At 38.1% G+C, this 16,722-nt stretch overlaps 1 protein-coding gene across 1 annotated transcript in view; it reads left to right on the top strand.

The window, feature by feature from the left end:
* Positions 1-5,939: 5,939 nt before the first annotated feature.
* Positions 5,940-16,722, top strand: part of LOC138283650 (multidrug and toxin extrusion protein 1-like) — a 446,218-nt gene continuing 435,435 nt past the window's right edge. Inside the window, exons 1-3 of the mRNA XM_069221586.1 lie at positions 5,940-5,975; positions 6,157-6,258; positions 7,320-7,388. Of these exons, the coding sequence (XP_069077687.1) occupies positions 5,940-5,975; positions 6,157-6,258; positions 7,320-7,388 (207 nt within the window). The remainder of the gene's footprint in view (positions 5,976-6,156; positions 6,259-7,319; positions 7,389-16,722) is intronic.

Here is a 16,722-nt window from a genome sequence, read left to right as displayed (position 1 = left end):
CAGCTGTGAAGTGTGCTGGAGTTCCGAACTAGATCCACGCAAGCCATACAAGGAGAGTACCATGTCCATTGGACAATGAAGAGGAGTTGTTTAGAGTACCAACAACGTCCAAACCAACTCCAGAACTGGAGAGGGGAGAAGGTGAATTAGAGACTGAAACTGAGCAAACTGAAAGCAGTTCAGCCACTCCTGTGAGAGAGGAAGCGGAAGAAAACAGGAGGAGGAAAGTGAACCAACCTCAACTGAGATAACAGGAGAGTCTAGTCAGAGGAGGGCTCTCCCAGAAGAAGACGGTCTTAAAAGACAAACAGAGCAAACAACAGACCCCGAGGGGTAAGGATTCGAGGCAGATCAAAGCCAATGTGGTCTGACTCTTCCTGAACCAGTTGCAGGTACGTCAAGAGAAAATCCTGCAGAAGAAAGAGAAATTACAAGTCTGTCACTAAAAAGAGCATTAGCAAAAGGTCCACTGAAAGGATAAAAGTGCCCAAAGTCACAAGCAAAGAGAAACGAAGCAATTAGAGTGACAACAATTCAGGAAGATGTAAACACGACAAAGAGAGAAGATTTGAGCAATGGAGAATTAAATGGAGATCGCATATTGAAAAGGAAGAGAATTGCAAGTCGAAGGAATGCTGGTCCTGAATGGGCTCATTCAACAAAAAGTGAAGGGCGAGTGAATTTTTGTCTTTTTGTTTTGATAGAGACATTCCAGGTCAATATTTTGTCATCTGAAGGAAATCAATAAATTGAACTGTTGAAAACTAAAAACTGAGAAAGTGCCAGAGAAAGAGACTATTGAAAATAACCGGAAAAGACTTTTGATAACCTGATTTGACAAGATGCTAAACTGATTTTGACAAGCTACCTATTTTTGACAAAAGATCCTGGAAGAAAGACTGAAATCTGTAAATGCTTGCTAAAGAAAGATCAAAGATTTTTGTTTTTGATGCATAGTTGTTATTTTCTCTCTTCTACTTTATGCCTCTTTACAGATAATGAGTAACCTTAGCCAACAGGGTAGAAAGAATGGGTGCTGTAAATATATGGGTTTTGTTTTGGCAATTGTATGCATGATATTGTGCATGGTATTGATTGTGGATATGACTGTTCTTGATAAGAGTGTGGCCAACCATACCTCATCTTTAGAGACAACTACTGCACTCACAGAAGTAGAGAGGTTAGGTTAGATGAGAAATATTTGCATGCAGATGGCACCCAAGGAAAACTTTCTTCTAATGTTTTCTATTGCTTATTGAGTGAGTATGTTGAGACGATGGATGCAAGAGATTGTTATATCAGCACGCAGATTCCTTCATCAGTCGAGGAAGGTGTTACTTATCATAGCTTGCTCCTTACTTATGGGATAAGCTGCAGTCTGTTACTAAGAAGATTCTATAACCAGGAGTACATTCAGAATTTCTATTCCAATTACAATGTCGTATTTTCGTTTGTCCCGGTGCTTAAATATTTGAGTAGAGTAGCTAAGGAAAATGCCATAGAATTAGTGGAAGGATTCTTTGAGCCTATATTGACATTTGGGACAGCTTACTCACACCACAACAATTTAACATGTTTGCTTACACCCACAGAAAAGAGCTTCTTAGATCTGGCAGATGATAGAAGAAAGGCATTAAAGGAGAAAATAGAAAAAGGCTTAGAGAAAAGGACATTTAGAAATGCTTATGCATTTAGTGAAATAAGGACACAAGGAAGGTTAGCTTTAGATGCACAACACGTAGGAAAGCTTTGTGTATACAGGCCTAAATCTAGAACTGATATGTTGTTTGTGGGAATGAGTGAATGCAAACGTGTTTTTGTTTCAGAGTAAATGGACGTTCATGTTGAATGGACAGAATCTGGCAATTCCAGGAGTTTATTACATCTGTGGACCAAATGCATATTACAGTCTTCCAAGAGGATGGGATGGCACATGTTACGTGGGTATAGTCTTCCCAAAAATATTTCAACTTGAGGACTGGAATAAGTTACTGAAAATGACTGAATTACATCACGTTAGACAAAAGAGAGAGTCTCCTCATAGTATACTGGCAGATGTATCAGGAGCAATACTTCCTTCGGTAGGAGTTATCCTAAATTCTTTAAAGATTCGAAAGTTGTCTACTATTGTGTGTATTGTATTGCTGTTACATTTTTCTGGAGCCATGATCCTTATGGATACAGAAATGGCTGCAGTATGACTCTTCAGACATTAGACATTATTTTGGAAAAGGATGGCGGAGTTTGCAAAATACTGAACTCTAAACATTGATGTTCATATATTCCTGATAATAGTAGGGAAATTAGAAGCCTTATTAACAATCTGACTAATGATAGTGGTGATTTGAAAGAATTGAACGAGCCTGGAGTTTGGGAAAATGTTGGCAAAGGATTTGCTCCTGTGGGGAAATTGCTTGGCAATCTAGGGAAAGGGATAATAGTGAAAATAATACAGGGGATATTAATTAGTGTGATTTGTATGATTGGAGCACGGGGAATATGTAAATTGTATCATGTGATTAAAATGAGAAAGCTGAAAAATGATCAGAGGAGGGAAGAAATGAAAATGGAAAAAAAATTAGGGAAAATTCAAAAAGGGAAAGAAGTAATAAACATTTTAAGAAGAGCAAATTTTAATTGAATAAAAATTTGTGTGAGAAGCTGTAAGTGTGATGACATATTTAGTCATAGGAGGAGGGATTGTGAACTCTGAATTCTTGCTAATAAATATTCAAGTATTTGAATTATGAATCTGCATGGAATTTGACTTAATATTGAAAATAATGCACGACTTGGAAAATGTGCCTTCTTGAGTGGCCGTCAGTCATCACAAAGTGTCCTTATTAATTGCTTATTAAAATGATTTGATGTGCTTATGCTTAAATGAATGTAGTAATGTGTTATGTTAATGATTACGTATTATGTATTTGCATTATTAATTGTAGGTCTTAAAGTTTGTGAGGTCCTGGGCCTTCTTTGCACAGCCTCATGTTAAACTGCCTTGTTAAAATAACGCTGTAAGATGTGTTTGCATGAAGAAATGAATGCACAAATTGTTCTTTTCCACTGAGTTGGCCAAACGTTAGCAGATGCTTTCTTTTCCCATGAGAACTGCTTGCTAGAATGTGTTGTAATAGTTATTGTTACTTTGTAAAGTTTAGTGTGTGAGAAAGCGATGTTCCCAGGAGCTAACAATGGATGCACTGACTGGAGGACGAAGTGATACAAAATTGATACCTTACAAACCTGACGACGGGAACAGGAGAAGAGGAGCCAATCATCGACATGCGAAAGACAGTTTAGCTATATCTCCGATTTGAAGTTTATCTTTATGGACTAAAAGTAAACGTACCATTCTTTGACCAATGGTGACGTGGGAAGAGTTTAAGATGATTTTAACTTAGCCCGACTGCACTGAGGAAAGACAGTTTTTTTCCCACTTGGACACCCACCTGAGAGGAGCTTGGAAAATGTGCCTTCTTGAGTGGCCGTCAGCCATCACAAAATGTCCTTATTAATTGCTTATTAAAATGACTTGATGTGCTTATGTTTAAATGAATGTAGTAGTGTGTTATATTAATGATTACGTATTATGTATTTGCATTATTAATTGTAGGTCTTAAAGTTTGCGAGATGTTGGGCCTAGTTTGCACAGCCTCATGTTAAACTGCCTTGTTAAGATAACGCTGTGAGATGTGTTTGCGTGAAGAAATGAATGCGCAAATTGTTCTTTTCCACTGAGTTGGCCAAACGTTAGCAGATGCTTTCTTTTCCTATGAGAACTGCTTGCTAGAATGTGTTGTAATAGTTATTGTTACTTTGTAAAGTTTAGTGTGTGAGAAAGCGATGTTCCCAGGAGCTAACAATGGATGCACTGACTGGAGGACGAAATGATACAAAATTGATACCTTACAAATCTGACGACGGGAACAGGAGAAGAGGAGCCAATCATCGACATGCGAAAGACAGTTTAGCTATATCTTAGATTTGAAGTTTATCTTTATGGACTAAAAGTAACCATACCATTCTTTGACCAATGGTGACCTGGGAAGAGTTTAAGATGATTTTAACTTAGCCCGACTGCACTGAGGAAAGACAGTTTGTTTTCCACTTGGACAACCACCTGAGAGGAGCTTGTTTATTCTGTCTGAGGAGCTGAATAGTTCCTGAGGACTTCATTTCTATCTTTGACTTTATTGCTTAAACTTCTGATGCTGAATGCTGATCCCTTAGTAATTGCTTTCCATATGGTTCAGATAGCTTAGAGTCCCTGGTTCTGAACCATCCCCTTTCATGGTCTGATGCTGACTGAACAGATGTCCAATTGACAAAGATAATCGCAGATTGCTGATCCATACTGAGGAGAGGTATAATGAAATATTATTGTTATTGTTGTAATTTGTCTTTTGTTTCTAGGTAGCAACCGCAATTTTGATAAAGCAATCGCTAAATGTTTTCCAAATTTATGTTGCCAAAAATTGTTTCGGATGAGGCCCTCTATTATAATCAGAAGGTTAGTAGAGGAAATCCTAAAGTGCTAATAAGTTGCTATTAATAAATAATTGATGTTACTCAGTTGCTGAATCTAGACATATGCGATTTCTATTGCACAATTGTTCTTGCTATTGATTTGTTCTGCAGTTCTACAGTGCCTAGGAAAAATGCTTTTGCCAACCTGAATCAGAAAACCAGTTATACTTTAATCAACCCAAACCCACTTGGTAATACTTAAGCTAGATGTTTTTAGGTAACAATCAATCGATTAGTCATTATAAGGATAGTTAGTGGAACCCAAACCCTCTTTCTTTAAAGAAATACACACTCCAGGTCACTAGAACACAAGAGTTATATTTTAAATATTTATTTAAAATCAGAATCGTAGTCTAGTGCACACAGTATGAACTGTAACCACAATAAAGACAAATAAAGTGGCAGCAGTAACGTTTGTTAAAAGTGTTAATAAAAGGAACCACTCCAACATGATTGCAGTTATTAATTTATACCAATCCTATCCTCATTTCACAACTGATAAGTCCTAATCTAATTCTAGCACAGCAGAAAATAAAACAATTTGATTTTCAGAGATGGCACACACCATATCACTTTTTAATCTATAGAGCTTATGTCAATGCAATCACAGGGTCTGCTACTCTCATCTCACATGGCCAGCTGCACTGTTAAGTCAGCGAGCAAAGGCCTGCCTCAGTTTCATTTGGCATAAAGATTCCTCTCTAGCCTTCACTCTCTGTGCTCAGTTTTTATGACCTTATTTCATCGATGTTAAAACCTCTTACTTTAAACAATTAAAAGAAGTCGCCTGAGGTCCTTTCAGTTATTTTCGTTCTGCAAGACTGTGTTCTTTTGAATAGCAACAGTAAAGAAGAAACATAGTTGTCTGCCTTCTAGAAATGCTTAGAAATCAATGACAAGCTATTAAAAACAAAGCAGTCAGCATTTAGATTAAACACTGTGAATATTTTCACCTAAGCTTGGCTATCCTTTGCAGAACATAATAATATACACTCAGTATGAGTCATTTTATTCACACATATTAATTTCTGATTAATTGATTGGCACAAGCAACTCAAGCATGGAAATACCCAGAATAGAAAATATATACTATTCATAACAGAGACATATAAGTAGTACTGATGTTGGGTGATCAATTGAAAGACTTCGGGTGCTTCAAAAATGTTTGGAACTGTTGCAAATGTTTCCAAAGAGAGATCCTGTTCCCCCCAGTGTTTGAGAGGCACACTGGTTTGCCAGGGATACCTCTACGTCCAATTTATAATCAGGTCAGAGATTCAGAGTGACTTGATATCGACCTTCTACCCTTAAATTTCCAGGAGTAAATCTCACCTGGGCATGGAAGAAAACATTGTGAATCAGGCCTTAGTCTGATACTGTTTCCATGCATATAGGGCTGTTGTAAAAAGATGTTTGTTTTGAATGACAATGCTTGCCTGGGAGCAGTATTTAGAGAACGTTCCTTGAATTTTATGAGTCCTTTGAACTCACACAAGAACCAGAGACCATGAAACCAATTTCATTGATCTGGAAGCTAATCCTAATGGTTGCATGTAAAAATAATATCTATTTTATCTTTATCTTTTGCTTCCTTTCTTCATGGTGTTTCCTTTTCTACCCTGACAGATCCTCTCTCTTGTATTGACATTCATGATTGGCACTGTCAGTAGCATATTCTGTGGTCATCTTGGAAAAGTGGAGCTGGATGCCGTTACACTTGCCAATGCTGTATGTATAATATACAAGGATTTATAAACAAATATAAATACAATAATGATACTAATATTCCTAAGAATCTTACCATTAATTGTTAGTACTATGTTAGTACTATGTTAGTACTATGTTGTTATTATTTAACATACTAATTCACATCAATGCTCTTTCCATCTGCAATTATGATACTGGACTATGGTAATGAAAATAATACAAAGTATTTTTACTGTTATTATTACTGCTCATGTGGTCATAATTTTTATTATTATTACTATTATTGCCCTTATTTCTAACAATATTGTAATGACTCCAAAGGTACTAAAGGTATTTGCTCTCAGCAGTTCAAAAACAAAATTATTTTTTTCAATTACTAATCACCATTAACCCTTTGTTAGTGCTCTATTTATCTAGATGTAAGCTGCAGCCATTAGATTGTTTTCTAAATATAAAGAGGTATTGGGCTTTTTGTTATCAGGGCCTGCAGGTGCGCAATACCCTGGGTACATTTATGGGTTCTGTGGGACCTCTCTTTATTCTGCCACCTCTGCAGCCTGTGTGGCCTTTTGAGGGGTTCTCTATATGTCTTATTTAGATGCTAATGTGTATATATTTATCAATTTGTGTGTAGTATTTACTAGTGTGAGTAATAAAGGTATTTTTCTTTTATAAGAAAAAAACAGTGGCTAGACAGTGATTTATTAAGTGTTGTTAGTTACATTCCAAAGGACTTCTGAGGAATTCTTATCTCTCAGAATCCTAACTATAGCTACAGAGTGGCTACCGTCCCTTTGTAATGTATACATATATATATAAATATATATATATATATATATATATATATATATATATATATATATATATATCTATATAGATATAGATATATATATATACAATTTTATATATAAGTGCTCCCGGAATTTGGGAAGGAAGTTGTCCAGTAGGTGAACCAAATCCAAATGTAATGTGGGACTCAGGCGAAAGGTATCCATACAATATGGTGTTGTAAGCGTGATTGTACCATTGAATGGCATTGCAATGTAAACCTAATCCTTACTACGTTGACTGAATATTCATAGGTTGTGGCTGTGACCGGCATTTCTGTGGGAACTGGATTTTCTTCTGCTTGTGACACCCTGATTTCACAGGTAATATATGAAATACCCCATGTGTTACCTCATCTTCTTTCTCTGCACTCTCCTAAGTCACTGGATGTCTGTGAAGGGTGTCGCTATATTCTGCATACAATGTGTAAGCTTCAGACTGAGCTGTGTTAGTGCATCTGACCTGAATAAGTAAACTTACAAAGGGACGCAAATAGGTTGATGAACCTTTTGACTCGCAATTAAGATGTTCCCACCATAACTCTTGTACATGCAGATCAATAATCAATAATTAATAACATCAATGATCAATGATAATCAATAACATCAGCAAGCACTTGGAGTCAGTAATTGTCACACACCATGACCTCTCAGTCATGAATAACCACACCTTTTAGTGAAAGTTAGGATATTTATTTCCCTATATTAACCATGCGAATGTCATGAAGAATATCTCAACTCAAATAATAAACATGCAGAAACATCACTGGCTGTCCAAAGCAGCAAGAGAAGCGTAATCTAATCAAAGCTTGAGCTACTACACATTCTAAAGTTACAGTGCAATTTGATTAACCTTTTGCGCAGGCGATATCACATACATTTATTCAGCAAAGAAAAGACATCAAAAGTTACTCCATATAGTGAACTTCATTAGTGAGAAATCCTTATCTAACACCAGATTAGCATCAGTATGTTGGTCTTCATGCAAAACAATTTAGTAAACCCAAATTTGGAAAACATCTAACTATGGCTCTATCAAAATAGTGCGGTTTGTACCTAGAAATAAAAAGCAAACCGTCTTAAGAAATACATCAGTAGTAATATACCTCTCCTCAAATGGATCAGCAAGCTAAGATAGTCTTCATCTTCAGGACATCAGTTCAGTCAGCAAGACATCAGGATTCAGCATCAAAGTTCGGAAAACGCAAAGTCTTTAAGCAGTAAAGTTAAGCACATCTCTTGTCAAGACGCTCAAGAAAATAACGACCTTTGGGCCAGAAAGAAATTGGGCTAATGCGATATCGATCTTCCATCAGTGCAGTCCAGCTAAGTTAGATTTCCTAAAAATACTTCCTAAGTCCCTATTGGTCAAGGGATCGCATGTTCACATTTTGTTCAATAAAACAAAAAAATCAAATCTACACTTTCTACTAGTACTCGGTTCACATGTCGCTGATTGGCTTCTCTTGTAATGTCCTCATCATCCGGCTCATCAGGTAACAATGTTGTTGCAGCTCGTACTCCAGTCAGTGTCTTCATTGTTCTCCTGAGAAAGTCAGGCTTACACACATTACACTCATATTGTTACATTTAGCAAGAACAGTATCTTCTAGCAATTGGTTCTCATGAGAAACGACTTTTAGCTATGAGCACATTTAATCAGCACAGTGGAATATTGCAATTTAATTCTCTAAGTAAACATTTTATTAATCGGTTTAGAAATACAACTTGACATAAGGCCGTGCTACTAGGCCAAGACCTCCTCTGAGTTAAGGCCTAAAATTAATAAAGCTTAATACATAATGCATAACCCTTAATATGATATACTACTACATTAATCAAACATAAGCTCCATGTTTCATATTAATAAGTCATTAATAAGTATACTACGTGAACATTGGTGGCCTCTCACGTGGACACATTTTTAGATGGGTGCATTTTTTTCTCAATATCATTAAATTTTCTACGCAAATCCATTACTCGAAATACATGAATATTCATTAATGATTTTATTAGAACATCTGATTTAGCAGCTGCAACGCACCTTACAGCACCTTGTAGACATTGAGTGGCATGAACTGGGGGCTTAAAATATGTTTCCAACAGGGCCAGGCCTGGAACCACAAACAATAATGAACAACAATGATTCATAGTAGCCCCACATTCTTTGGATCTGCAGCAGCTTCCTAAAGAGAGAGAATTTAATTTAAGGTCATATTATTAATTCGTAGAGCCATGCATAAATCCGGACCCTTCAGCATGCAGAAGCTGTTTAAGGTCTACATTCCCCCCTCAGGTGGTTGAGATCTTCCAATTGTTATTTCTTATTCCCCTCTAAATTTCGTTTAACTCGTAAAGGAGGGCGCTCTGCTACAGGGTCCTTTAAAGGTTTTTGAAAGAACCTTTTTTGCTCCTTAATGATTTGGTTTCTCAGCTTCTCTGTGTTACATCTGAGAGCCGCTTAGCGCCTAGAACCTCATTCTGTGAGCATTAGTTGCCCTTTATAGATTCTATTACATACACTACATTACATTAGAAAGTGAATCCCTCTGAATTTCACTACATCATTTTTCATACATAATGGGAAAAGTATCATATTCTTAGAGTAAGTTCTGAAGTGGAAATAATGCATTATTCCAAACCTTCAGTCTCCCAGAGTATACAGGGGTTCCATTTTCCTAGAGCAGTACCTTGAGCATATGCCACTCAGAAAGTTGTGAGCTAATATAAACCAATAGGGCCCATATTTTCCCAAATTTTCCCCCGGGTCTAAACCACAAAAGTGATGCAAATCATATCAAGGTATTGAATTGGGAACACTTGTTTTTCACTGAAAAGTAGCTCTAAAGTAACACAATAACATTGTTTGCTATTTTGTGCTAGTTTGCATTTAGGGATGTGGAAAGTCGTGTAATTTACTTTTAGCGAATTTTTTAGAAAACACGCAGAATAACTTGGGATGAAATTTCATCATGTAGTTCTATATTTTAGTCCAAAATTTGTCTTTCTGTCAACATTGAAGCTAGAACGCATTTTCTGCTAAAATATAGAGCATAAAAAGCACTGTTGACAAAAGCTGCACAGGTTCTGTTGTTTGCGTGCATTTGCTGTCAATGTTTACCACAAACAGCATATTTGTAGTAAATGTTTACCACGTCTGGCGCATAATTATGCAAAGTGGTGTAATGGTGTAATTTCTGGAATTTCGTGTAACAAGTATGAAGCAAAGGAAATACATGCTTTATGCCAGCAAAATGTACATTTTGCCCCTGCCTGTTTGCATCAATGGGGTGACCATGGTTTGTATTTCGGCGTTTCCCTTCAGCCACCCATAGATTTCGACAAAAAGCCCTCTTTACTAAAAGAAAAGGTGGAAAGAGCTTTGCCCCAAAAATGTACACTTCAAGGAGAATGGTGTACCTTTAGGAAATGTTTTTTTCACTACAGAATTTTCCAGCTTTGCACGTGGGCTGTAATGGGTGACCTCAATATACTAACCATAACCCCATTCTCCTCCAAGGGACCTTCTTTAATAGTCATAAACATTGACTTGTCCCACCAATGCCTCAGTCTTTTAAAACAGCCTATGAAAACCTATATTGGTCAATTTTTCACCAATTACTTTAAAATAAATTACCAATTTTAATAGAAACGTAATCACTAGAAAAAACATTATAACTATAAAACACTTTCAAAACATTTTTAAAGGAAGAGTGAGAGAAATTAGGGACAACATAGCTTGATAGATTTCAAGAAAAGCTGCTTTGAGAAGACAGCCAGAGCTTCTCAGAGGTGCTCCACAAGGGATCATAGTCTCCAGCAGGGGTGGGCGGTGATTAGCAGTGCATGGTGAGGGTGTGAGTTATAGTTACCTCAGGGCACGAGCTATAATTCCTTGAAATAACTCTAACAGCTGAACTTTTATGGTTTCGTGCATGTAAATTCAGAACCTAACTATAACGCCCCTGTAGCCTTTGTTTTTTTCCTGTGAATTTCTAGGTTTTTTAAAATGCTAATTCTTAACTATGTTGTCCTGTAATCTTTGTTTTTTTCAGTGAATTTTGTGGGTGTGTAAGTCTCTAAGTGGGTGTGTGAGTAGGTGTGAGAGTGTGAGTGGGTCTCTGAGTGGGTGTGTGAGTGTCTGTGTAGGTCTCTGAGAGGATGCCTAAAACCAAAATGAATGTGTCCTTGTGTAATGTAACTGATGCTCATGTAAAGCACTCCAATACCTCAGGGTTGAGTCTGTGTTACATAAAGTGCAAAAAAAGCGAAAATATTAAAAGCCTAATTTAGATCTTGATGGAGGGGAATACTCTGTTACAAACAAGAAAGTTATCCCCTACACTGGATTGGGATCCCATTATTTCCTATGAGGATCGTAATACAGTGGATGGGATATTCATCACACTTGTGATGGAGTATTCCCTCCGCCGAGATCTAAATCAGGCGCTAAGTGTTTTGCATACTTCTGTCATTGGGCTATAAGTATAGGCTACATTTGGGTGATGTGTGTGCTACATTTGGGCTCTTTTGTCTCTGGTGGCCCTGTTGGGAGACTTAATTTACTTATCTACTACAGTATCTAGAAAATGCTTTCAGTTTTCCACTTCGATTCCATCAGAATGGCGCTCAGTTGTGCCACACCTTTGGCATAAATGTAAAATGTTAGCACTCTAGTTGCTCATTAGAACACTGTAAGCTGCTGATTTAACTGCCGCTCTGCTTCTGGTGTTGAGAATACATGTTTCAGCCCTTTTGTCAGAATGTTTTAATGAAATAGAAGAGAAAGATATTTAAGAACTCACTTAAAATCTGTCCTAATTTTTCTTTCTACAGCACTAACGATAATTTATATGGCAAAATGACCACTCATTATGTTACTTTCTAAATTCAATGGTTCATGTTTTACCAGTTTGCTTCAGTCAAGATGGCTTCAGGTGTACAACACTTTTGTCATAAGTAAGACTGTCAGTGTTCTAGTTGTTCTTCAGAATACTTTGGGAGGCTGCAGTAGAACACATGGGAATCAACTGACAGGCTGCTCCTGTTGGAAGTACACATTTTACTGAGAATGTCAGACTTCATTCTCATATAGCTGAGAAAGATAGTGTGAATTTACAGAAAATATACTCTCATTTTAGCTTCTGGAGCACCTTCCATAACCTCTAGGGAAAAATCATGAGAACACTGTTTACTCTCAAGCTTAATTCATGAATTCCCAGCAGAAGGCTTTTTCACAGGGTACACTCACACACCACGATTCCTAAAATTAGTAGAATGATTAAATTGTAACTAAAATCTGTTATCACCTTTTACATGTTCTCCTTTTAGTGGCCCTCAAAACCTGCCATTCACTACAATGCATTTCAATTGGGTGCTTTCATCTATGTTGGTCCAAGATGGCTGTCAGCACTTCCTTGTTAAAATGCTGGCAGCAAATCAGATCTCACCATGAGATCTGTGCTTAGGCTCCACCCAGATATACAAAGGTGTTTTTCTTTAAATATCTCAAAAACTAATGAACAAATTTACACCAAATAACAACAAGCATTGGCAAAGCCAATAGGTTTCGCCTCTCTCTTTTTTTCTATTTAACTGGTTTACAAATATTAGAGAAATGTAAATTTTTCTAATATTTGTAAGCCAGTTACAGAATAAAAAGACAAAGGTTAAACGTATTGGCATGCGTGTTAGAAGAAAGACAATGGCAGAAGACAGAAGACGGGGGAAGACAGAAAATGGCACAAAACAGAAGGCGGAAGAAGACAGAAGACAGAAGAAGATAGAAGATGGCAGAAGACAGAAGATGGGAGAAGACAGAAGCCGTCAAAAGATAGAAGGCAGAAGAAGACAGAAGATGGAAGAAGACAGAAGACGGAGGAAGATGAAGACAGTAGAAGACAAAAGATGGCAGAAGACAGAAGGCGTGAGAAGATGGAAGGTGTGAAAAGACAGAAGCCGTGAGAAGAGTGCTGACATGAGAAGACAAAAGACGGCATGCGGGAAAGAAGACAGCTAAGACATAAGACAGAGTGCAGAAAGAAAAAAGCAGATGGACGGCAGCAAAGAAAGAAGATAGAGAAGAAGGCATTGAAGTAAGAAGATGGCATGCTGGGAAAAAAGAAGACAGCAACGAAGAAAGAAGACAAAGAAGATGGCAGTAAAGAAAGAGGACGTCAGAGAAGAAAGAAGACACCATGCAAGAAGAAAAAAGAAGTACCTTCAGCATCGCAGCCAGAGGAAGGACACTGGCTAGTGTCCAATAGGAAGTGACCAGAAAGAGTACTTGGTCCACAGGCAACTCAATGGCAAGATCGGACAAGAAGACAAAGACGACAACAGGAAATGACATGAAGATGACGTCCTGGCCAATCCTAAGCAGATAAATCAGAACGACGTTGAAGTAAGCCAATGGTAAATTCAGGTAAGTAAGGGACTGGTTCCAAGCACCTTTTAAGATTTTTAACTGAAAAAAGATTTCACAAACATGCGCGCAAGCACGCATGCAGGCAAAACCTAAAAAGGGTGCTTTATGGACCAAAAGGTACCTTTCTGCCAAATTTGATGTAATTCCGACTAGCTATTCGGGCTGTAGTCATGTCTAAAATCTCTATGGGACTCTATGCACTTTTTCTTGGCCCCTGCTTGATGGATTACCCTGAACTTTCCATGCACAACAAGACCCAATGTGAGACTTTTTTTGGTAAATTTCATGAAGCTTCGACTAATGGCACCAAAGATATAGCCAAGTCAAAAAACGGTTTTCCTATGGAATACAGGTCCTAACTATAACTGCCTACTAGTGATCGCCAGTAAGTAATATATATATGTATATATATATATATGTATGTATATATATATATATATATATATATGTATATACACATATATGTATGTACATATGTATATATATATATATATGTGTATATATATATACATATATATTTGGATTTAATAATTAACGTTGTGAAGATCACATGAATATGAGCGTCACTTGAATTTGGTCAGATCTAGGGCACTGGCCTATAATAGTGAAGTGCTTTCCTCCAACTAATCACTGTACTGATTACCATCGGAATAATGACATGAGTAAACATGAATTAATTTCTAAATAAAATGGTGGATATTTATCTTTACATTTATATATAGATTTTTTGGGGATTCATATTTATTGTTGTGATGAGGAAGATATGAAAAATTCACATTGATTGAGAAGTATTCATTTTTGATTTGATTGCAAAATGTTCATAGTCTATTTTCAGTGGTGATTACTGGATTGTGTTTATATTACAAGAGAAATTGGAGATACTCACCAATTCTTCTGGAGTGCCCCCATGTTTGTGCTTTGACAGTGTTGGAGTGGGCTGTGTCTATACATATCTCTCTCTCTCTCTCTATATATATATATATATGTATATATATATATATATATATCCTGCCCAGTAGCAGTCCCACTAGTAGTTGTAATAATAGTTAGGGCCAAGTTTTCATAGGAAAATCATTTTTACTTTCTTAATAACTTTTATGAACCATCACAAAACTTCCCAGGGAAAAAGTTCTTCCACCTCAGCTCCTTCCTGGAAAGTTTTGCATGATTCATTGAGTGGAGGCTGAGAGAAAAGGGGTCCCTATTCATTTTTCCATAGGAACTTTAGACATAGCTACAGCTCAAACCGCTGAACTGATTTACACCAAATTTAGCAGAAAGCTAGATTTTGGTCCAGATAAAGTGCTTTTGGTGAGTTGGAGTAAACCTGTGTAGTATTTTTAAAGAAATGAATGCTCAAAAACTTTGTATATATCATGCCACTGAGGATCCTCAGGGCTGGCAGATCTCATGGTGAGGTCTGATTGGCTGCCACCACATCATCAAGGATGTGGCAGCAGCCATGTTGGGTGCAGGGTAGGGATACTGGTGGTGCACACCAGAGAGACCTCGCCTGGGGACAAAAACATTTTTTTTGCTGCAAATTTGTGGAGGATCCATTGCAATAAAAACAAAAGAAATCATGGGCTCCCATGCTGTTAAGAATCTCCTCCCTGGTGTGAGGTAGGGCCCAGAGCAAAATCGGCTTTTTTATGGTGGGGGGGCATCGTGGCCTCTCCCTGAACCTTAAGGAGGTCTCACTGACCACATCTCGAATTCTATCAAATCTATCCTTGATCCTTAATAGGCCCGGGGAACCACTCAGGACTGTCTCACGCACTTTGTCTTGGGGAGTCCGTCCTCGGGACACAATGGCAGGAGGTTTGAACATGCTCCCACCATGTGAGAGTAGACTTTTGCTTACCTACCTGCCCTCTTGTGGTTAGAGAAAAACAAATTGCTCCCACCCGGAGGGAGTAAGCAAAAACAATCGCCCTCTCTTGGCGGCAGCAAAGGTGTCTCTCGATGCACCCAGGACAGGTGCATATGGAGAGCTAGGGGGCTGTGGGGATCTGGGGCTCCACCTGCAGCACCAACTAATGGTTTCTGGGTGCTCCAGGTGGGCACTAGGGCACCCACCTAAGGTCCAGGAAGATGGGGGTTGCCAGGCCACAAACACTCAGTGAAAGGGCTGCATACCCCCTTCCCTTAATTAAAAGAGAAAAACCCCATAGATGGGGTCCCGGTGGACCAAGAAGGCTCAGGAAGGGGGCATAAAGGCCCCGGGGATGGGGTGCCAGGGTTCCAAGAAGGCTCAGAGCATTGGCCCACATGCTACCCTCTCCTTATTGAAAAATAAAGGCCCTGGGAGATGGGATCTCTGGGGCCCAAGTTGGCTTGGGAAAGGAGGCCATGCCCTCCTCTCCCCTTTATTAACAAAAAAAGGCCCCAGGGGATATAGTCCGGGGGCTTTAAATGCTAAAGAAGGAGGGCTGCAAGACCCCTCCCCAATAATTTCTTTAAAAAAGTGTGTCCCCAGTGGGCACTGGGGCACCAAAATGAAAAATAAATGAGCAGCAGGGGCTGCTCGTTTATTATTCACTGCTCCAGCACAGAACACCTCCTAATTCCCAATAAACAAATATGACCACAGCACACAAGAACTAAAACAGTAATACAGTACACCAGTAAATTCAAAGTATGAAGAATCCGTCAATAAATTAAATGAATCACTGTTTCACGTTTCTCATAGGAAGCATGTTTTATTTTGAAACAACAGTCTGGTGAGTAGGAAGACAAGTCAATCAGGCTCAGCCAACACGTGTTTCATCACACAGTGACATCTTCAAGGCTGTAAGAGATGTATATACAATATATATTTAGGACTAAACATATAAAAAAATAGAGCATCTGGGTGCACAAAGTATAGGTAAGTATAGGAAAGTGATCCAGGTAAGTAGTGAAAAATTAAGTTGCAAACAGACGTGGCAATGGAAAAAATAAAGTTGATGACAAAACGAGCAGACACCAAAGTGAATTGAAGGCAAAGTCATCACTAAGTGAGAGAGATCAAAAAAGGCTGCCAAACCAACACCCACTTCATAGATTTAGATAATAGATGCCTAAAAATTGGAAGGTGTGAGCACAAGGTATGTCGAGGTGAAACAAATACGCAGTTCCCATTGCGAGGTATAGAAACCGTCACAAGTGAAGGAAGAGAAAAATTGGTAGACGTGCAGAAGTAGGTTAGAAGACAAGAACTTGGACGTACCTATAATCTAGGCAAAATTG

The sequence above is a fragment of the Pleurodeles waltl genome, chromosome 3_1, assembly GCF_031143425.1.
Source record: "Pleurodeles waltl isolate 20211129_DDA chromosome 3_1, aPleWal1.hap1.20221129, whole genome shotgun sequence".
Classification (NCBI taxonomy): domain Eukaryota; kingdom Metazoa; phylum Chordata; class Amphibia; order Caudata; family Salamandridae; genus Pleurodeles; species Pleurodeles waltl.
Note: the sequence above shows the minus strand (reverse complement) of the source record. Positions and strands in the feature narration are given on the sequence as shown.